At 39.8% G+C, this 22064-nt stretch overlaps 1 protein-coding gene across 8 annotated transcripts in view; it reads left to right on the forward strand.

Annotated features, from left to right (window-relative positions):
- MDM4 (MDM4 regulator of p53) overlaps nt 1–22064 on the forward strand; it is a 59781-nt gene continuing 37717 nt past the window's right edge. For 4 of the 8 annotated variants that reach the window (XR_012375810.1, XM_073884531.1, XM_025855197.2 and 1 more), the window contains exons 1-4: nt 1–116; nt 16135–16247; nt 17920–17994; nt 21930–22063. Coding sequence is in view for 6 of the 8 variants with exons in the window: in XM_073884531.1 (XP_073740632.1) it covers nt 16170–16247; nt 17920–17994; nt 21930–22063 (287 nt within the window). In the remaining 2 variants the exon portion in view is untranslated. Of the gene's footprint in view, nt 117–196; nt 2467–16134; nt 16248–17919; nt 17995–21929; nt 22064 lie in introns of those variants that run through there. The other 4 variants (XM_025855198.2, XM_073884528.1, XM_073884529.1 and 1 more) reach the window with 4 other exon arrangements.

Genomic DNA, 22064 nt, shown 5'->3' on the forward strand with positions numbered 1-22064 from the left:
AGTTGCGCCCTCACTACTCGCCGTTTCAAAATGCTGCTGAGGCCTTAGGGCCTGTGACTGACGCCCCCTCCCCCCCCCGGGCTCGCCGGGGGAGCGACTCATGGAGCGGCCTTAAGGTGTGGCTCTTGGGTTTCGGCGGCCGGGTCCCCGGCGGCTGGGGACAGGAGGTGGAGAGTGGGGAGCGGGCGGTGGTGTGGCCAGTTCGGCGGGCCTCGGATCTGGGGCAGCGGGCGGGTGGAGCTTGAGGCACGGGTGGCGGCGTTGGGATGGTCGCGCCGGGCGGAAGAAGGGCTGGTGGGGGAAGGGTGATGAGCTGAGGCCGCGCGGAAGGCAAAAATGGAGGTGGAGTGACGTGCTTGCAGCCGTTCGGCCATCAGGTTACACCTGGAGTAGAAATGGTCGGTGGGCGATGTTTAACTGGACGCAACATTGGAAACCTGCTGAGGCCCTTTGGAGGATAGAGGTGGCCAGAGAGGGAGGGGGGAAGAATGACATCGATGTGTCTCAAGATTTGAAGGTAGTCACTTTCAGGGCTGCGCACCATCTGTGTCAGAGACAACTTGAGTGCTTGTTTGAAGAGGGCTCATTTCGGGGCCACACCCAGACCCGCCCAAGCCGAACATCCGGAGATGGGCCTCGGGAATTTGTATTTTAAACAGCGCACTTTCCCGCTGATTCTTGTGCTTCCCGGATTTTGAAAACCGCTCTTACAAAGCGACACCCGTAGAACATGCTGTTGCTTTTTCCCTGTCATCAGGAAAGCTCTGTGTTAGTGAGGAAGCTCTTCCACCCTGAACAAGTATCTGTCCCAAAGGTACTTGGTACTTTTTGTGTTAGGTATTCCTACATCTCAGTTTAGGTCAGTTTAGGTTTTGTCTCCTCCCTCCTCATACCTTCCTGACACGAAAAGATAACTTATTTTTAAAGTATTTATTTCACAATATTTTGTTTCACACAGTACTGGTCGGGATCACAAATTTTTGTAGTTTATATTAAAAAAAAAAGCCAGACGTGTGTCTGAAGTTAAAAAAAATGCGCATAATACAGAAGTGTGTAAAGTTTAACTGTTCATTAACTCCTCAGGCTAGCTACTGTTAACTGCTTGATAACATCTTTCCTTTTTCCTACAGTACTCACATTTTTAAACAACAGTGAGATGATTTTGTATGCATTGTTATGCACCTTAAGTTTTTCAGGTAATATCAGGGACAGCTTTCCATCAAATATACATATACTTTCTTTTAAACACTTGCATAGTATTGGTTTAGAGGGTTATACAACAGTTTCGTTCGCCAGTTCCCCACTGATGGAGTTTTAGGTTGTTCCTGGCATGTTGGTTTGCAAACTGTGCTGGAACATACTCTTGCTACACACTTTGCCTGTGTAGGTGTGTAACAGATTTGGTAAGAACTAAACATCTGAATGGTACAGTAGTTTTCTTTTTTTTTAAGTTTTTATTATTTTCAAGTATGTAGTTGAAAGAATCAGACCGTGTTTAGTAGAGGTCCTTAGGGCTTTAAAGAATTACGAATTAGTTCTAAATTTTGACAAGAAGTTTTTAATTAGTCTTAAAATCACAGTTGTCTTCAAAGGTAGAGATTTGAAGATGAGGTGTAGGAGTCTCTTGGACTAAGTGTAGGGTAAAAACCAGTCTTTCATCATCACTGAGAGATGAATAAACTGCTTTCTGATTTCAGACCAGTAGAGGACACAAATAAAAAATATAATGTAGCAAGTGGTAATAGGGGGGCTCTGCTGTCATCAGCTTCCCTTGGGGTGTCAAAAGTCACCAAGGAAGTGACTTTTGGCCTAGGTAAAAGAATAAGACTTTTCAATAGAAAGTAGATCACAGAAGAGGAAGAAGGACAGATGCCTGATACTATGTGAAATCCAAAGGCAGTGGATTTCAAACTTTTTAAACCATGACCCCCAGTAAGAAATGTTTTATATTGTGACCCAGTATGCATAGGAGGGGGAATGGTTAAGAACTCTGGCTCTGCGGCCAGAGTGGTTGGACTCTAAGACCATACTTTCCAGCAAGTTATCTTCTTCTCTGCCTCAGTCTCCCCTTTGAAAATGAGGACAATAATACATCTACCTAATAGGATCTCTGTAAGGATTGAATGAGTTATTGAAAAAAAAAGTTATTGCTTTAAAGAGTGCCTGATACAAAGGTGCTTAACTTGTTGTGTTGGCTATTCAATAACAGAAACAGGTTCCACCAAACAAAACTTACCTTTGTTACTTACTTTTATTTTCTGTTCTGTTCTATATCATTAATGGAGGGGAGCAGTTAATACTCACGGGGGTACAACTTGTAGTTTGAAAAACTCAGTACTAAAAACACCTGGGAGGTAAGTGATAAAAGGACTGGACACATTGAAGAAACTGAGTTCATCATTCGTCATGGTGGGGATTGAGTGGTTCAAGTGGAAACTTGAAGAGTACCAAGCAGGAATGGAGACAGTAAGTTGGAAACCAATCGAATAAACTTGCACACATACCCAGTGAGGGGGGTGAGAGTGGAAAGGGAAGTGCCTCCTGAGTCACCTCTACAGGCTCATGTGTGATAGTCCTTCACTCTTCAAATGCACTGAAAAACCAGGGTAGTTTGGCCTGCTCTGGGATATCCCTAATTCTGCTGTATTGTGGAATGAAGAGGTGGAATTGGCTTTCTTTTCTTTTCTTTTTTTTAAGATTTTATTTATTTGAGAGAGAGAGAGCAAGAGGGAAGGGCAGAGGGAGAGGGAGAAGCTGACTCCCCACTGAGCAGGTGGCCAGACATGGGTCTTGATGCCAGGACCCTGAGATCATGACCTGAGCCGAAGGCAGATGCTTAACCGACTGAGCCACCCAGGTGTCCCATGGCTTCTCTGTCAATAAACACATCTCTTAAAGAAGAGTCCTTTTGGGTTATTTTATTTATTATTTTTTTAAGTTGAAATACAATTAACACACGATGTCACATTTATTTTAGGTGTACACGTAGCGATTTGACAGCTCTATACGTTATGTTGTGCTTACCACAAGTGCAGCTACTATCTGTCACCACACAACGCTAGTACAATGCCATTGACTGTATTCCCTGTATTATACCTTTTATCCTTGTGACTTACTCATTCCCTAACTGGAAACTTGTATCTCCCACTCCCCTTCACCCATTTTGCCTGTCCCTCCACCTCTTCCCTTCTGGCAACCATCAGTTTGTTCCAGGGAGAGGTTTTTGGTTTTTGTTTTTTTTTTAATGAATTTCTTTTTTTGTAAATAAACTCTTTTTTTTTTTTTTAAGATTTTTGTTTATTTGACCCAGAGAAAGACACACCAAGAGGGAACACAAGCAGGGGGAGAGGGAGAGGGAGAAACAGGCCTCCTGCGGAGCGGGGAGCCCGAAGTGGGACTCGATCCCAGGACCCTGGGATCATGACCTGAGCCAAAGGCAGATGCCCAACCAACTGAGCCACCCAGCCATCCCAAAGGGAGAGTTTTTTTTGAAAGCAAGAAAACTGCAGAAAGAACTTTCTTCCCTCATTCATTTAAAAGTAGACAAGTTCTTTTCAGCTTTTTAAAAGATTTTTTAAATGTTTGAGAGTAGAGCGAGAGAGAACACGAGGGGGTGGGGGAGGAGGGGCAGAGAGAGAAGCAGACTCCCCATTGAGCAGGGAGCCAGATGCAGGGCTTGATCCCAGGACCCCTGCAGATCAGAGCCCAAGGCAGACACTTAACTGACTGAGCCACCCAGGTGCCCCTCTTTTCAGCTTTTTATACTTATCTCTAAGGTTTATTATTAGCTGGAAAGAAACATTTCCAGAGAGCCAAAGTAGTACCAGTTAATAATGTACATTCTTTTTCGTAACTGGAGTATTCTCTGAGTACTAGTTTTTCAAGATGCAATAGATAATTGGAATTTTTGTGATTTCTTTCTGTTTGGTGTGTACCACTCAATAAAGTCCGTTGTTTCAATTAAATATTTTTTCTACTTTTCTCAATTTTTTAATGAAATCTTTTAAGGCATATCACAAATGTATCATTTTACCTTTAAATATGTTAGGATGTATTTCTTATCAGGTCAGGATTTACAAAAATTATCAGTGTCTTTTTACTACAATGAACAGTTTCTTAATATTTACTACCTAGTACATAATTCAAAATTTTATGATTGTTTAGAGAAAAATGGCATTTACAGTTGGTTTCTTTGAATCAGGACTTGAATGAACAAGGTCCACATGCTGTACTGTTTATGTTTTTTTAAGCCTCCATCATGGTCTCCCCACTTAACCATATCTGCCCTGCTCCGGGCCCGCCCCCTTGCCCCGCCATCTGAGATCCTGTATAATTTCCTACATTCTGGGTTTGGCTAATTATTTTGCTTTTGTTATTATTTATTCCTTTGCCCTCCATTTTTCCTACAAGCAGGTAATTAGTAGTTGGATGTAGAAGCTTGGTTAGTTTTTTTTTTTTCAAGAATACTTCACAGGAGGTAGGAGGTTCTGGGTGCTTCCTGTTGCTTCACATCAGGAAGTACATGATGCAAATGACCATCTTTTAGAGAGTTTTGTCAGTGGTCAAGTGTTCTCAGCCTTCTCCATGTGTTTTAAAGTTCCCCTCCCCCAGCCTTTTACTTAAATGGCTTATTATCTATTAATGATTGTTGAGCTGATACTTAACGTGAGACTAGAAGGTCTAGGATGAGTCAGTCTTGGGCAGAACTCGCAGTGCTTCAAATGAAGGAACAACGTGTGCAAAGGCCCTGAAGCAGGAAGTAAATGCCCTGAGAAACTAAAAGATCAGTGTGGTGAGGTGCAACAGGAAAGACTGGCAAGACTGGGGCTAGATTCTGTGTTTATCTTTAGAGCAGTAGCAAGTTTTAGAGCAGGGCCTGGCACTGTAGGATTGGGTTTGTTTTTTGATTTTGTTTTTTTAATCCTTCTAGCTGTAGTGTGGAATTTGGTTTGAAGGGGGTTAGAGAGACCAGTTAAGAGTCTGTTTCAGTGATGCATGCAGGAAATAACACTTTTGGTTTGGGGAAGTAGTCATGAAGATGAAAAGGGGTGGTTTTGACATATTTAGAAGTTAAAATTGATCAAGTTTGATGATGTGGTAACAGGAAGAGAGAGAAGGTGACTGCTAACTTTCTGGTTTCATTTATGTATGTATGTGTGTATTGGGACACCTGGGTGGCTCAGGTCATGATCCCAGAGTCCTGGGATCGAGTCCCGCATTGGGCTTCTTGCTCAGTGGGAAGCCTGCTTCTCCCTCTGCCTGCCGCTTCCCCTGCTTGTGCACGTGCGTACTCTCTCTCTGACAAATAAATAAAATCTATGTATTTAGAGAGAGCGCATGCATGGGGTTGGGGGCGGAGGGGCAGAGGAAGAAAGAGAATCCCAAGCAGACTCCCTGCCCAGCAAGGAGCTTGACGTGGAGCTTGATCTCACAACCCTGAGATCATGATCTCAGCTGAAATTAAGAGTCAGACGCTTAACCGACTGAGCCATCCAGGTGCCCCCAACTTCCTGATTTGAGCAACGGAATGTAACTGCTCACTGGTAGCATAGTGGGAAAGAATAAGCTTTAGACTCAGGCAAGTTATTTGACTTCTTTTAGGCTCAGTTTCCTCTTTTAAGGAGCAAGTAACAATGCGTAACCCTGCTGTAATCAAAAGAGACTCCAAGTGGGGAAGAGCCAGATTTTGCTTTGGATTCAGAGCTTGTCAACTGACTTCATTTCTCACATATGTTCTTGAACAGTGCCTTTGCTCTCATGTTTTCCCTCCCACTCTTTCCACTGTTTTCTCATTTTATTTTTTTATTTTATTTTATTATTTATTTGACAGAGAGCGAGAGAGGGAACACAAGCAGGGGGAGTGGGAAAGGGAGAAGCAGGCTTCCCGCCAAGCAGGGAGCCCAATGCAGGGCTTGATCCCAGGACTCTGGGATCATGACCTGAGCCGAAGGCAGACACTTAACGACTGAGCCACCCAGCCGCCCCTATTTTCTCATTTTAAAATCCTTCCATTCATGGGCGCCTGGGTGGCTCAGTTGGTTGAGCGACTGCCTTCGGCTCAGGTCATGATCCTGGAGTCCTGGGATCGAGTCCCACATCGGGCTCCCTGCTCAGCGGGGAGTCTGCTTCTCCCTCTGACCCTCTTCCCTCTCGTGCTTTCTATCTCTCATTCTCTCTCTCTCTCTCAAATAAATAAATAAAATCTTAAAAAAAAAAAATAAAATCCTTCCATTCATGGGGAAGGGTCCTGCGATCGAACCCCGTGTCGGGCTCCCTGCTCAGCAGAGAGCCGACTACTCCCTCTCCCTCTGCCTGCCGCCCTGCCTACTTGTGCTCTTTCTCTGTCAAATAAATAAACACAATCTTTAAAAAAAAAAAAATCCTCCCACTCCTGTCTCCATTCCCTTAACTTCCATGGCCCTTAAAACAGTGTTTTGCTTTGTTTTGTTTTGTTTTTAATGGCAGGACACTGTCTACCAGGTATTGAAGCAAAGTAAGAAAACCTTACCTTTAAGTTCTTCAGACCTGGGGCACCTGGGTGGCTCAGTCGTTAAGCATCTGCCTTCGGCTCAGGTCCTGATCTCAGGGTCCTGGGATCGAGCCCCGCATCGGGATCCCTGCTCAGTGGGAAGCCTGCTTCCCCCTCTCCTACTCCTTCTGCTTGTGTTCCCTCTCTCGCTCTCTGTCAAGTAAATAAAATCTTTTTTAAGAATTTAAATGCAGGCTCCATGCCCAATGTGGGGCTTGAACTCATGATGATGAGATCAAGAGTTGCATGTTCCACCGACTGAATCAGACCCCCCTCCTTTTCATTTTTACCTAAGATTCCTATTATTTAGGGGTGCTGGCTGGCTCAGCTGGTGGAGCGTGCAACTTCTGATCTCGGGGTTGTGAGTCCGAGCCCCACACTGGGTGTAGAGATTACTTAAAGATAAAATCTGTGGGGCGCCTGGGTGGCTCAGTCAGTTACGTAGCTGCCTTCGGCTCAGGTCGTGATCCCAGGGTCCTGGGATCGAGCCCTGCTTTGGGCTCCCTGGCCCACGGAGAGCCTGCTTCTCCCTCTCCCTGCCGCTCTGCCTATCTGTGCTCTATGTCTCTGTCAAATAAATAAATAAAATCTTTAAAAAAAAATTAAATAAAGGGACGCCTGGGTGGCTCAGTTGATTAAGCATCTGCCTACAGCTCAGGTCATGATCTCAGCGTCCTGGGATCGAGTCCCGCATCAGGCTCCTTGCTCAGCGGGGAGCCTGCTTCTCCCTCTGTCTGCCGCTCCCCCTGCTTGTGTGTGTTGTCTTTATCTCTGATAAATAAAAAATCTTGAAAAAAAAATAAAATATTTTAAAAAATAAAATTGAAATTTAACAAAAAGATTCCTATTATTTAGATGTGAGTACCTCTACATCTATTTTCCTTACCTTTTGGTTTTTCCTTTAGATTTTCTTTTTATCTTTTTTTTTTATTCTGGGAGATTTTCTTGATCTGGAGTTTATTCTTCAACTGTATCCATTCTGTTATTTCAACCATTGCATTTTTCAACCCTATTATTTTGGCTTGATTCTCTCAGACCCTGCTTATTCTTGTTTCAAGTTCTTAAGATGTTCCCTGTTTCTTTTAGGATAATTATCAATCTAACTTTAAACTCTAGGTCCATCTGTTCTATTATTTCTTTTCCAGTGAAACTTATACATTATTCTTCTCTTGAAATACCTGTGCTCTTCAACTGTCTTTGTTATTTTTCCCTAGAGGATAGGAGATACTCTGAGCCTGGAGCCTGCATTAAAAAAAAAAAAAAGGCATGCTTGAAATAATGGGAAAAATATTTCTCTTTTAGAATTAAAAAAAAGGGGGGGGGCCAGGGTGGCTCAGTCGGTTAAGCATCTGAGTCTTGATTTCGGCTCAGGTCATGATCTCAGGTTTGTGAGATCCAGCCCTGTGCTGGGTGGGGAGTCTGCTTGAGATTCTCTCTCCCGCCCTCTGCCCCTCCCCCACATGCTCTTGTGCTTTCTCTATAATAAATAAATCTTAACAAAAAAGAAGAAAAAAATGTTCTCAGAAGGAAAGTTTCCTTAAATGAATGTCCTCAGAGGGAAAGTATCCTTAGGACACCTGAAGATGAGAGATCAGGAAAAATTTGTTTCCAGGAACATTATAGTGAAATTTTAAGAGTTAAAAATATCAAAAGAAGTCTCAGAGAGAAGGAACAGATTACTACAGGGAACAAAAATTAAATTGACGTCAGAGTTTTTAACAGCATCAGTAAATGCAGGAAAACAAACTGTTCGCAGAGTTTTCAAGAGAGACAGAATTTTATACCCACCCACATTCATTTAAATAGGAGGGATGATGACGAAAATACTCTCAGGTGGGTGCCTGGGTGGCTCAGTCAGTTAAGCGTCTGCCTTTGGCTCAGGTCATGATCCTGGGGTCCTGGGATCAAGCCCCGCGTCGGGCTCCCTGCTCAGCGGGGAGCCTGCTTCTCCCTCTCTCTCTGCCTGCCGCTCTGCCTGCTGCTCTGCCTACTTGTGTTCTCTCTCTCTGTCAAATAAATAAAATCTAAAAAAAAAAAAATTCTCAGGTGTATGAAGTCTTGGGAGCCTTGCCACACAAAGACCCATATTGAGCCCAGTTCTGGATGAAGTACTAAGAGATTCAAATCCAGGAAGTGTTAACAAGAGATCTGTGAAGTAAAGGTGATTATAATTTCTTGATATTTATTGTAAAGGCTAAGGCAAAAAAAAAAAAATCTCAGGATTAAAAGTCCAGATGAATCATACTAAAGTTCTTGCTGACGGAGATAGAATTTTTAAGAAAGGTAATAACATATTAAGCATGGGAAGAGTGGAACAAACTGGAATGCTAAGTCAGGATGGTAGAAGCATCCATATATACTAATTAGAGTGAATGGACTAAATTTACTAGTTAAAGGTGAGAGCGCCGAATCCTAACCACTAGACCACCAGGGAGCGTCTAAATTTACTAGTTAAAGGTAAAAACTGACAAATTGGATTAAAAAATCCAAAGTCCAGATACATGTTTTTTATAAGGGATACACCAAAATTTTAAGGACATGTAAAAATGATTAAAAGATTGGTAAAATACATACCTGGAATTACTAAAAGAAAGTTGCTATGACCTCACTAATATTAGATCAAATGCACTTTAGGACTAAATGTCTCAATCGGGTTGGAAAGAATCACTATATAATGACAATCACTATATAATGACAGTACACTGACAATAGTATGATGTCAGTTCAGCAAGAAGATCTAGTAATTTAAAGCACGTATGCCTCTGATTAAAAGTCCTTAAAATAGATGATGCAAAGTTGGTAAAACTACACTGGGATCAATGGACAAATCCACCATTATAGTGGAAGATTTCATTACATCTCTCAATTATCTGTAGGTCAGGCTAACGAATTAGTAGATATGTAAGGTTATAGAAAGGCAGCAGGCTTAGCATAAGAAACATAGAGTTTTGCAAGCATACATTATAGAATTGATCACCAACTAGACCAGGTGAAAGCCTTAAAAATTTCAAAGAACAGGTTTTATAGAGAGGATGATATCTCCCCACAGTGCTGTTAAATTAGGAGTTAATCGCAAAACATAAATTGAGAAAATACAGTGTGCAGAGGCATAGCTAAGCTCAGGGATTTAAAAAATTATGGAAATTAAAAAATACAGCTGAATGATAATGAAAACTTTATATAGCAAAACCTGTGAGCTAAATTAAAAAATATTGCTGGGTTGGGGGGAGGAATTTGTAGCCTTAAGAAATTCAAACTGTAAGAGAAGGGGTAAGCTAAATGTCCAAGTTAAGAAATTGGGAAATGATCAACAGAATACAATTTTAAAAAGTAGAAGAGGTAATAAAAGATGTAATATCATGAATGGAAAGGAAGATGCACCTGTACACAGATTAAAAGAGAATACTATCAACTATGTGCCAGTAATTTTGAAAACTTAGACAAATGGAAGAAGAAATAAAAAGCTTGAATAAGCTACAATTTCTTAAAATTGTGATTAAAAATCTTCCACAAAGAAAACACTGAGTTTTATGTTTCATAGGTGAATTCTACCAATCTTTCAAGGGCCAGAACATCTCAATTTTGTAGAATTTTTTTCCCTGGCAAAAGAAAAATAGGGACTATTCAACAATTATTCTATTAGGCCTGCTAGTGCTGACACCCAAACTAGACAAAAACTTGACCATGGAAAATTGGAGGCCCATTTCACTCCCTCCTATAGACTTTACAACCTAACCAAAGTAGCAAATCAGAACCAGCAGTGTACAAAAAAGGATAATACCCCCAAGTCAGGTTTGGTTTATCTCAGGTGTGTAAGGATTTAATTTCAGAAAATCAATAAATGAAATTCAAAAAGGCACCACATTAACAGATTTTAAAAAATCATGATCATTTAAATAGATTGAGAAAATATTTTATAAAAACAACTTTTCCATGATATATTTTTAGTTAATGAGGAAAAGAAACCCTTCTAAACTGATAAAGTAACTGTTAAAGAACAAACATTAAAAAAAAAGTATAGGGAAACATTAGAAGCACTTTCTTTAAAATCAGAGACAAAGATGCCCACTATCATTGTGTGTATTTGATACTGTGTTGGGATAGTCCTAAGCAGTAAAGTAAGATAAATTAGCGTAAGAATTGGAAAGGAGGGAATAAGATTTTATTATCTGCTGATGATATAACCATTTACATAGAAAACAGAAGCATATACAGACAAATTATTAGAAATAATGTAAATTTAGGTGACTGGATAGAAGATTAATGAAAGTCATTTGTATTTCTGTATATATGCAAAAACAGCTATAATGAGAAGGCATCACAATAGTATTAGAATATCAACTTTAGAGATTATTCTAACACAAACGTGTTAGAAAAATCTCTAAAGGGAAAATTACAAAATTTTACTAAAATTAAGTCTTTAATAAATAGGGAAATATATGATGCTAATGATTAGAAAACAATTTGTATATAAAGTGTAATTTCATTCAAAATCCCAACAGGGATTTTTATGGAACTTGATAAAGATAACAACATTTATATGGAAGAGATATAAGGGGCCGGGAATGCAAACTGGTGCAGCCACTGTGGCAGATGGTATGGTGGTTCCTCAAAAAGTTATAAATAGAATTACCCTGTGATCCAGTAATTGCACTACTGAGTATTTACCCCCAAAATACAATACACTAACTCAAAGGGATACATGCATCCTTATGTTCATTGCAGCATTATTTACACTAGCCAAACTATGGAAGCAGCCCAAGTGTCTATCGATAGATAAATGGATAAAGAAGATTGGTATATATGCACAATATATTGGAATATTATTCAGCTATAAAAAAAGGGAAATCTTGCCATTTGCGACAACATGGATGGAGCTAGAGAGTATAATGTTAAGTGAAATAAGTCAGAGGAAAGCCAAATATGATTTCACTCCTGTGGTATTTAAGAAACAATACAAAGAGCAAAGGAAAAAAAGAAGAGACCGACTAAGAAAACAGACTCTCATAGAGAACAAACTAATGGTTACCAGAGGAGAGGGAAAATGGGTGGGGGATGGGTGAAATAGGTGATGGGGATTAAAGAGTATACTTATCATGATAAGCACTGAGTAATGTATAGAATTGTTGAATCATATTGCACACCCAAAACTAATAGAACACTGTATGTCAACTATACTGGAATTAAAATTGAAAACTTAAAAAGTTAGGGGGCCAAGAATAGCTGGTCACTTCTAAAAAAGAACAGGGAGAAGACTTGCTTTACTGGATAGCAAGACTCATAAGATCAGATAATGGAGAGGAGATGGATTCACAGGATATCTTATACATTTTTTTTTTAAAGATTTTATTTATTTATTTATGAGAGATACAGAGGGAGAGAAAGAGGGAGAGAAGCAGAGGGAGAAGCAGGCTCCCGAGGAGCAGGGAGCCCGATGCAGGACTGGATTCCAGGACCCTGGGATCATGACCTGAGCCGAAGGCAGACGCTTAACCATCTGAGCCACCCAGGCGCCCTATCTTATACATTCTTGATGGGATTGTGGATTGGTGCAAACACTTTGAAGACAGTTTGGTATCAGTTCCTAAAGTTGGGTATTCATATATGCTATGATCCAGCAATTTATCTTACAGATATGCCTAAGAGACACTTTTTTGCACATGTACAAGAATATTACTAGTAGCACTATTCATAATGGTGAAAACCTAGAAACAACCCAAATGTTCATCACACACTGGAATATACAACAGTCAAAATAAATGGAAAATAAAGTATGGGGCGCCTGGGTGGCTCAGTTGGTTAAGCGACTGCCTTCGGCTCAGGTCATGATCCTGGAGTCCCGGGATCAAGTCCCACATCGGGTTCCCTGCTCAGCGGGGAGTCTGCTTCTCCCTCTGACCCTCTTCCCTCTCGTGCTCTCTGTCTCTCATTCTCTCTCTCTCAAATAAATAAATAAAATCTTAAAAAAAAAAAAAGGAAAATAAAGTATGCTGTGACATGATGAATCTTGAAAACATTATGCTAAGTGAAATAAGCCAGACACAAAAGGACAGATGTTGTGATTTCACTTATATGCGGTATCTGGTATAGGCATATTCAGAGAGAAAGTAGTTCTGTGGTTACTGGGGCCTGGAGGGGAGGGGTCATTGGAGGGCTCACTGTTTAATGGGTGCAGAGTTTCAGTTTGGTGATGAAAAAGTTCTGGAGATGGATCGTGGTGATGGTGTACAGTATTGTGAATATACTTAATGTTACTGAGTCGTACACTTAGAAATGGTAAATTTTATGTTATATTTAGTTTACAATAAAATTAAAAAACTAAGGACTCTTATAATTACGGGAAACAAACAGGATTGCTGGAGGGGGGTGGGGGTGTGGGGAACTGGGTGATGGACATTAAGGAGAGCACATGATGTAATGAGCACTGGGTATTATGTAAGACTGATGAATCACTGACCTCTACCTCTAACTAATAATACATTATATGTTAATAAAAAAATAAAAATAAAGTGACACGACGGTAGGAATTAATGTTAGTGAAACAAAAATCTTTCAAATTACTATACCTGCTTTTTTTTTAAGATTTTATTTATTTATTTGACAGAGACACAGTGAGAGAGGGAACACAAGTGGGGTAGTGGGAGAGGGAGAAGCAGGCTTCTTGAGGAGCAGGGAGCCCGATGCGGGGGGGCTCTATCCCAGGACCCCAGGAACCTGAGCCGAAGGCAGACGCTTAACAACTGAGCCACCTGTGCACCCCTATACCTGCTTTTTTTAAGTTAAAAACAACTAAACAAAATATTTACTCTTTAGCATTCCATTTTGATGCAGTAAAATGCATTAAAAGGAAGGGAAGAAAATCAAAACAGGATAAGGATGATTGTTGGGGAGAGGCAGGAGAATGGGATAGGGAGGGGATATTATAATTGAATATAGGTTGTTGTCAAGAGTACTGCTTTGCAGGTGCTTATTCCATCAGGAAGAATCAAGGAAAAGTGGGCCGTGTGGATAAACAATGAGAGTATGTTGAAGGAAAGGATTATGATTAATTCTGTACATTGAGGTCTAACAGGCAAAAAAAATATTACTAGGTGGGGACTTCAGAACTCTCGAGTTCGGTATCTTGACTCTAGCAGTTCACTGAATTGTATTATCTTTTTTTTTAAATTTTTTATTGTTATGTTAATCACCATATATTACATCATTAGTTTTTGGTGCATGAATTGTATTATCTTGGGCAAATAACACCTCCATGCTTCTCTTGCCTTAGATGTAAAACGATAATAATAATTATTATACTATACTAATAATTATACTATAAATAATAATTATACTGTAAATAATAGTAATAATATTGCCTACATCATAGGATTATTTAAGTATTAAATGGGTTAATATGTGTGCCTGGTACAGAGTAAGCTCTCCATAAGTCTGTGCCATTTGATTATCTAGTGCTAGGTAATAAACCACCCAACAACTTAGTGAGTTAAAACAACAGCCATTTTATTTATTATGATTCTGTGGGCTAAGTTGGATAGTTCTTGTCTGTCTTGCAGCTGTGGTCAGCTGACCGCTGCTGTTGGAAATGTTCTGTAATATGTGGTGCTTTGGAGGGAATGGCTGGAAGGCTGGGCTCAACTGGACAATCCTCTCCACATGGCCCTTTTATGTGGTCTCCAGTAGAGTAGTCAGATTTTAGGGGTCTCCAAAAGCACAAAAAATGAAGCTGCCAGGCTTGGAATTGGCACATTATCACTTCCACTGTATTCTGTTGATAAACATCACAGAGCCACTTGGGAGATGTGGTTCATTTTTTTAAGATTTTGTTTTTAGGTAAGTGTAGACCTAACATGGGGCTTGAATTTACAATCCTGAGATCAAGTCGCGTGCTCCACCGACTAAGCGAGCCACACATCCCCCATCCACACTGTTAACTGATACTTGTATCCGTCATGTTGCTCTACAGTATATGTAATTGTCAGTTTAGGCACCAATGATTTATTAATGAATGATTAAATACAAATCCCTGCCCACTTGCTGCTTATGTTTTACATGATAAGTAATTAAAAATGTATAGTATGTTGGTTGGTAACAAGGACATTAAAGAAAAATAAGGCAGGGAAGGAGATAGGGAATACTGGAGGCTGGGAGTTGCAGTTTTAAGAATGGGTAGTCATGGAAGGCCTCGGTAAACTGACATTTGAGCAGACAAAAGGAGGAGGTTAGGAGCTCGAAGGGCAAGGGTGGGAGCAAGAAAACCTTAGGAGGGTAGTGTAGTTGAGAGGTAGGTGGTTTGGATTAGCGCAGTAATTAAAGTGGGAAATGGTTAGAGTTTGGATATATTTTGAAGATACAGCTTTAGGGTTTATTTATGAACTGGATGTGGAATGTGAAGGAAAAAGGAATCAAGGATGGCTTCAAGGTCGTTGACATGAGCAACTGGAAGGGTGGAGTTGCCGGTTGTTGAGATGGGGGAGACTGCAGGACTGGCAGGTTTGGGAAGATCAGGACTGGTGTTTTAGGTATAAGGTTTGAAATGCTAATTAGGAGGTAGCTGCTTTAAAATTGTAAATTATGCTTGTATCCTATTTGACTTCCCATTTTGTAGCAAGGGAGGCAGATGGGGGAGGGAGAAATTTGTATTTTGTTACAGTTAGTAAGTATTCTCAGAAGATTGAGGAATCTTGTTAGTTTAGCCAGACTATTTGTCAGTTTTTCCAGGCCCCTTTCACCCTTTCCCTGCTGTGGCTTGTTGGTCATAAATTTCACTGATCATTTATCACCTTTTTACTAGAAAAAGGCCTGACGGTAAACTTCAACAAGTTTATTTAAAATTTTATTTTCCCTCTTAAAGCTTTTTTTTTTTTAATTTTTTTAAAGGAGAGATGGTAGAAGGTGAAAAATTTTAACTAAAACTTACTCTCTGTTTCATTTCATGCTGTATCTTTCCTTGATGATAAATGTCCACCTTGGCTTAACCCATCTTGTAGGTATTTAGTTGCTATATACTCTTTGGGTTTGGCAGGTATTAAAAGCTGCTTTAACTGATACTGAGTAATTTGATTCTCACTTTCCTGCAGTTCCTTGCCAAGACATGTTTCAACATGTTGCAGAGGTTTTTCTTGATGCGCTCTTGGAATCTTAAATCTATTACTTAATCTTGGTAATTCCCCCAACTCTACATCAGTTGTCTTCCAGGGGGTGCTCTTGAGCACTGTTCAAGAGAGGAGGAGTTACTGAAACCCTGATACCCATTGGGGAAGTAGTGATTGTAAGTTTGACTTTCAGCTAAAACAGTTTTCTCATTATCATCACTGTGGAGGTTGGAGCATGCCTGAACCTGTTTCTGTTTCAGGCTTTACCTGAGGGAAGCATAGATGGTTCTGACTATTAATTAAACTCTTCAGTTTTTTGTAGGATCTGAACTTAGGGATAAGAAGAGTATCAAGAACCTCATATGGATATATTGCATTTGTGTAGGGCGCTCTGATACGTGTGTCTTTTTTTTTTTTTTTTTTTTTACTTCTGGCTGCTATTTTGTAAATCTTAAAGTGAGAATTTTCTACTTTGAAAGAGATTTCATAATGTTTTTTTTTTCCTTTTAGATTTATCAGCAGACGGCAATTTCTTCACTGCCAAAATGACATCATTTTCCACCTCTGCCCAGTGTTCAACTTCTGACAGTGCTTGCAGGATCTCTCCAGAACAAACCAATCAGGTAAATCATTTTTAGGCATTCCTAGTTTTCTGTAAGCTTTAAAAAAATTGAGTTGGAGCATGTAGGTGACTTCACTGACTAGGATTTTATGTAGAGCAGAATGGATTATTTTTTAAATGCCATATTAGGGAAACTAGGAAATGGTGTCAGTGCTCAAAATTTGAATTGATTATTGATTAAATAAAGATGTGGAGGTTACAGATTGCTTAAAATATGGTACATTTTGAAAACTTGTGTTTTAGAGTATGGGTGGCTTGTGGAGAATTTGGGATCAAGTTGTATGTTTTCTGTCTCTCACTTCATTTTAACAAAAGTTTGTTTTCTTTAAAAATTAATTTTTAAAAAGATTTTTATTTATTGAGAGAGAGAATATGGTAGAGAGAGAGCATGAGAGGGAAGAAGGTCAGAGGGAGAAGCAGACTCCCTGCTGGGCAGGGAGCCTGATGTGGGATTCGATCCTGGGACTCCAGGATCATGACCTGAGCTGAAGGCAGTTGCTTCACCAACTGAGCCACCCAGGCACCCCTAAAAATTAATTTCAAGTTGTAAATATAGCAAATATATTCTTATTAAACAATTCAATTTTATAACGTATTTATAAAGTATTTATCTATAAGGACTCCTTGACTGTCTCTTCTCTTCTTCCCCCAAAGTCCCCTCCCCCTAAGACAACACTGTTATTAATTTGGTGTGTCTTGTTTCAGATCTTTCCTCTAACATATAAAAATACATAATTTGGTCTTGTGTTTTCATAAACATTGCACAAAATGCATTGCACATATCCAAATCCAAATTTGGATTTGATGGGAAATTTGGCTTATGTAATAGATGGTTTTGATGTAATTGTCCATCTCTGGAAGGAAACAAATGAAGACCTCAAACTTTGTACAAAAACAAATTCCAGATAGATGAAGATTTAAATGTAAAAAGGGAAATAATACTAGAAAAAATTTAGGAAATGCTTGTGAAACTTTAGGATGAAGGGGGCCTTAAATAAGACAAAACCAAAGAGGTTGTAAGAGGAAGAGAGAGACAACTTTGACCATAAAAATTTTAAAGATAAAATTGTGTGGCTAAAGACAGACTCCACAGAGTCAAGAAATGTCAGAGTCACTATCCCATGTGTGTTTATACCACATCTGGTTTATCTGCTCACCTGTCGGTGCTATTTGGGTTGTTTCCATCTTTTATCTATTGTGAATAATGCTCCTGTGAACACTGGTGTACAAATACTTGTTTGAGTTCTACTTTCAGTTTTTTTGGGTATATACCTAGGAATGGAACTGCTGGGTCGTATGGTAATTCTGTGTTTAACTTTTTGAGGAACTGCCAAACTGTTTTCCATAGCAGCTGAACTATTTTATCTTCCCACCAGCAGTACACAAGGGTTCCAACTTCTCCACAAGCTTGCCAATACTTACTTTTGTTTCCTTTTTTCTTTTTATTATGGCCATCCTAGTAGCTGTCTTGAAAATGTGATTTTTCAGAGAGGTGACAAGTAGTAGTCTGATTATCTGCTATGATTGTATGTATTGGAAGATTGTATGTTATTAGATGATAAGTATCTACCAGCGTTTGTTAAAAAAAAAAAGGAGGTTTTCTTGTTCCCTAGGGTTTCAGAAACCAATCTAGTTGGAATGTAAATAGCAGGTTTATTTTATGTTTATATCAGGTACGACCAAAACAGCCACTTTTGAAGATTTTGCAGGCAGCAGGTGCACAAGGTGAAATGTTCACTGTTAAAGAGGTAAGCCATCAAAGAGAATTCTCAGTTATAAGAACAGCTGAGAAGTAGAAGCTGATGAAAATAAAAAAGTAGAAGCTGATGAATATATAGTTCTGAAATCAGGCCCAAGAAAGGAAATTCTCTGCCTGAGGTACTAGAGAGGCAACTTTTGCTTTGTTTTAAAGACCATTGAGCTAAATTGAGCTTCATATTTCCTTTAAATATCCTTTTGAAGTATGTTGTCAGCCAAACATAAAATTAACCGTTAATTCATTGATCTCAGAGTTAAAATGCAAAGCATGTACAAGATTAAAAAATGACACTGTCTATGATTTATAGGATGTACTGCCAGGCAGGAATTAAATGCAGTAGTTTTTCATTATAAATGTGTCCAGTACTTTTCTGAGCACTGGGAGTTATTTCAAACACTTATGCATTTAAATAACTTATTTAGCATCTAAAGGATGCTAAGGAGAGAGTTTTCAAGCAGCCTCCGTGCTGAGTGTGGGTGCTGAGTGTGGGGGCCCGGCATTGAGCTCGATGATCTGAGGACCCATGAGATCATGACCTGAGCCCAAACCAAGAGTCGGTGCTTAACCAACTGAGCCACCCAGCTGCCCTGAAGTATGGAATTTTCTATCAATAAGGTTGTTACAATGAATTACGCTATCTCCTTCAATCGCATGGTAGAGTTTTCCTGGGTTAAGAAGAAATTAAGTACATATTGGTCAGAAAGAATGTTTTACTGGGGAAAAAATTAGAGTCCGTTTACATGAAGCTCTCTATTATGAATTTTGACCCTATCTGGTGCATAAAGAATTTAATTTTTTATTTTTAAATATTGGTTCTCAATATGTGCATTGAGGCAGTATGATATAATAAGAGTAGTAATTATGTACACATTATTAATTTTTTATTTTTTTAGTTTAATGCATTTATTTTTATTTTATTATTCTTTTAAGATTTGATTTTTAAATAATCTGTACACCCATTGTGGGGCTCGAGCTCACAACCCCGAGATCAAGGGTTGTAGGCTCTACTGATTGAGCCAGCCAGGTGCTCCTAGTTTAATGCGTTATTTATTTATTTATTTAGATTGATTTATTTATTAGAGCGTGCAGGTGAGCATGCAGGTAGGTGGGAGGGGGCAAAGGGGGAAGGAGAGAGAGTGTTAAGCAGACTCTGTGCTGAGCACGGAGTCCAGTGTGGGGCTCGTCTCACAACCTGAGCCGAAACCAAGAGTTGGACGCTTAACTGACTGCCACCCAGGTGCCCTTTTTAATGCATTTTAATAGTAAACTTACGGGAACAGCACAGAAGACAGACAACATTTAAAAACATGTACTTGCATATAGGACAACTCAGAAAAATATAGTGAATGGATGGATCTACCATATGATAAAAATGCTACCAACACCATACAGTTACTGTCAGTAAGAAATTTACTTGTTTATTTTATTTTTATTATTATTATTTTTTAAAGCATTAATTAATTTATTTGACAGCAAGAGAGGGAACACAAGCAGGGGGAGCCGGAGGGGAGAAGCAGGCTTCCCGCCAAGCAGGGAGTCCAATGCGGGGCTCCATCCCAGGACCCTGGGACCATGACCTGAGCCGAAGGCAGACACTTAATGACTGAGCCACCCAGGGGCCCCAGAAATTTACTTGTTTAAAAAAAAAATCCAGGGCACCTGGGTGGCTCAGTTGGTTAAGCCTCTGCCTTCGGCTCAGGCTCAGGCTCAGGTCTTGATCGCAGGGTCCTGGGATCAAGCCCTGCCTCAGGCTCTGCACTCAGCAGGGAGTCTGTTTCTCCGTCTCCCTCTGCCACTCTCCTGCTTGTGCTTTCTCTCACACACGAGCTCTCTCTCTCAAATGAATAAAATCTAAAAAAAATAAAATAAAAAAAATCCAAATTGTCCAGAAAAGTATAACGGGTTTATTTATAATTGTTGTGAAGTTGAACTGCTGAGACTTGTTCACTGAAATGTTTTGACTTGCATGGATGCCTTAGATCCCCGCATTTATATTAAAAAACTCACACATGAATGAAAATGGAAAAACTGCCAATACCTGATTTCTGTCCCCTATTTTTCCACCTGTAATCATATACTTAGTTACTTTTTGACCCCATGGGGAAAAAATATCTAATGTTCAGAACTACCAACAGGAAGAAGAATTTTTTTTAAAGAATGAAATGTTTTCCATCATAGCGGATTCTTAAGCACATTCTCCGTGTGTGGCATGCTAGCTGGATAGATGTCTTTTGGCATAATTGTTCTATGTTTGGTATGGATGGCAAACAGTTTGGCATCTTTAAAAAGGCCCACCAGACAGGCCTCACTTGCCTCCTGCAAAGCTTCGGTAGCTTCACTGAAGCGCAGATCTCTTTTGAAGTCCTGAGCAATTTTTCGCACCAGATGTTGGAAAGGAAGTTTGGGAATCAGAAGTTCAGTGGACTTCTGATAACGTCTAATTTGACGGAGTGCAACGGTACCCGGGCTGTAATGATGAGGTTTCTTCACCCCCTCCAGAAGAGGGCACACTCTTGCAAGTGGCTTTTTGTAGTCAGTCGCTTCCTCAGAGCTTTACCACCGGTTGATTTGCGAGTGGTTTGCTTTGTACAAGCCATAGTATAGAGACCTTACTTACTCCCCCTTCTCCTTCAGCTGGAGCTCCGGGAGCTAGAGATTCTGATGGTGCGGCAGTGGCTGCAAACAATTATGTACACATTTATAGGGTAGATGATCTATACTGTCTTAGAAGATCTTTTTTTTTTTTTTTAAAGATTTTATTTATTTATTTGACACAGAGAGAGGGAGATAGAGAGAGCACAAGCGGGGGAGCGGCAGGCAGGCAGAAGGAGAGGGAGAAGCAGGCTCTTTGCTGAGCAAGAAGCCCGATGCGGGACTTGATCCCAGAACCCTGGGATCATGACCTGAGCTGAAGGCAGCTGCTTAACCGACTGAGCCACCCAGGCACCCCGAAGATCTTATTTTGTATACTTAGGGTGAATTTATTTCTTCTGGAAGTTGGACAGATATAAATATAAAACTTCCTCCTTTTTCTTCCAGTGGATGCTGTTCCCCATCTTATTTCCCCCTAGATATTTGATTATCTGGGATGAAATGTTGCTTGGTATAGAGGGGAGCTTAGGAGCATTATTGTACCAATGTAATGGGAACAGTGTTGGAAAAATCTTCTGTGCAGATATCTAATAATTCCTGAGAAGTTGGGGCCTAAGGATAAAGATAGCTGCTTTGGTCTTCTTGTGATCTATGACAACAAAGTTCTGACTGTCATTAAGTGAACTTAATTATTAAGCCTTTTAAAAAAATCTGCATAGAGAAAACATTAGGAAAAAATAGATAATTTAAAACTTTTGAATCATGAACTTGTCTGAGTTCCTTCCATTTTTGTGAACTCTGAAAAAAGCCAGGTAAATTTTTATTTGGTAGATACTAGATTCTATGTTTTATGCACTTACAGTGCTGATGGCTTATTAACCATTGTACTTCATTTGCCAAAAAAGAATTAAGTGAACATGCGTCAAAAGCATCTTATAGTTATGTGTCCCTGGACTTGGAAAATATTTTTAAGACCCAGGCACATTTAAAGTTTATTTCTTCTAGTCATAGAACAGACCTCTTTATTTGGACTGGTGAGAAAATTTTTAAGGGGATACTAGGTAGATTCAACACTTGTTCTCATTGTCAGACCACTACATCTCTATTCTAAAAAATAAGAGTCTCTTGATATCCAGCATGATAATAAATGGATGAACCTAGTAGTTGGGGACAGCCATCTTGTTGTAGGACTCCTTACACAAGCACTGACAGTCATGCTCATATGTGTTTTCTCTTTTTCTAACAAACTAACTTCCCTTATCTTACCGTAATTAATTTGTGTTCTTTGGAGCTGTTGGACAGATCTCTTTATACGGTTTTATTGCCCTGCAGGTCATGCACTATCTAGGCCAGTATATAATGGTGAAGCAGCTTTATGATCAGCGGGAGCAGCATATGGTGTATTGTGGTGGAGATCTTTTGGGAGAACTGCTAGGACGTCAGAGCTTCTCCGTGAAGGATCCAAGG

This window comes from Callorhinus ursinus, unplaced genomic scaffold, assembly GCF_003265705.2.
Source record: "Callorhinus ursinus isolate GAN/ISIS: 27379988/994484 unplaced genomic scaffold, GSC_fseal_2.0 scaffold57, whole genome shotgun sequence".
In the NCBI taxonomy this organism is placed as follows: Eukaryota; Metazoa; Chordata; class Mammalia; order Carnivora; family Otariidae; genus Callorhinus; species Callorhinus ursinus.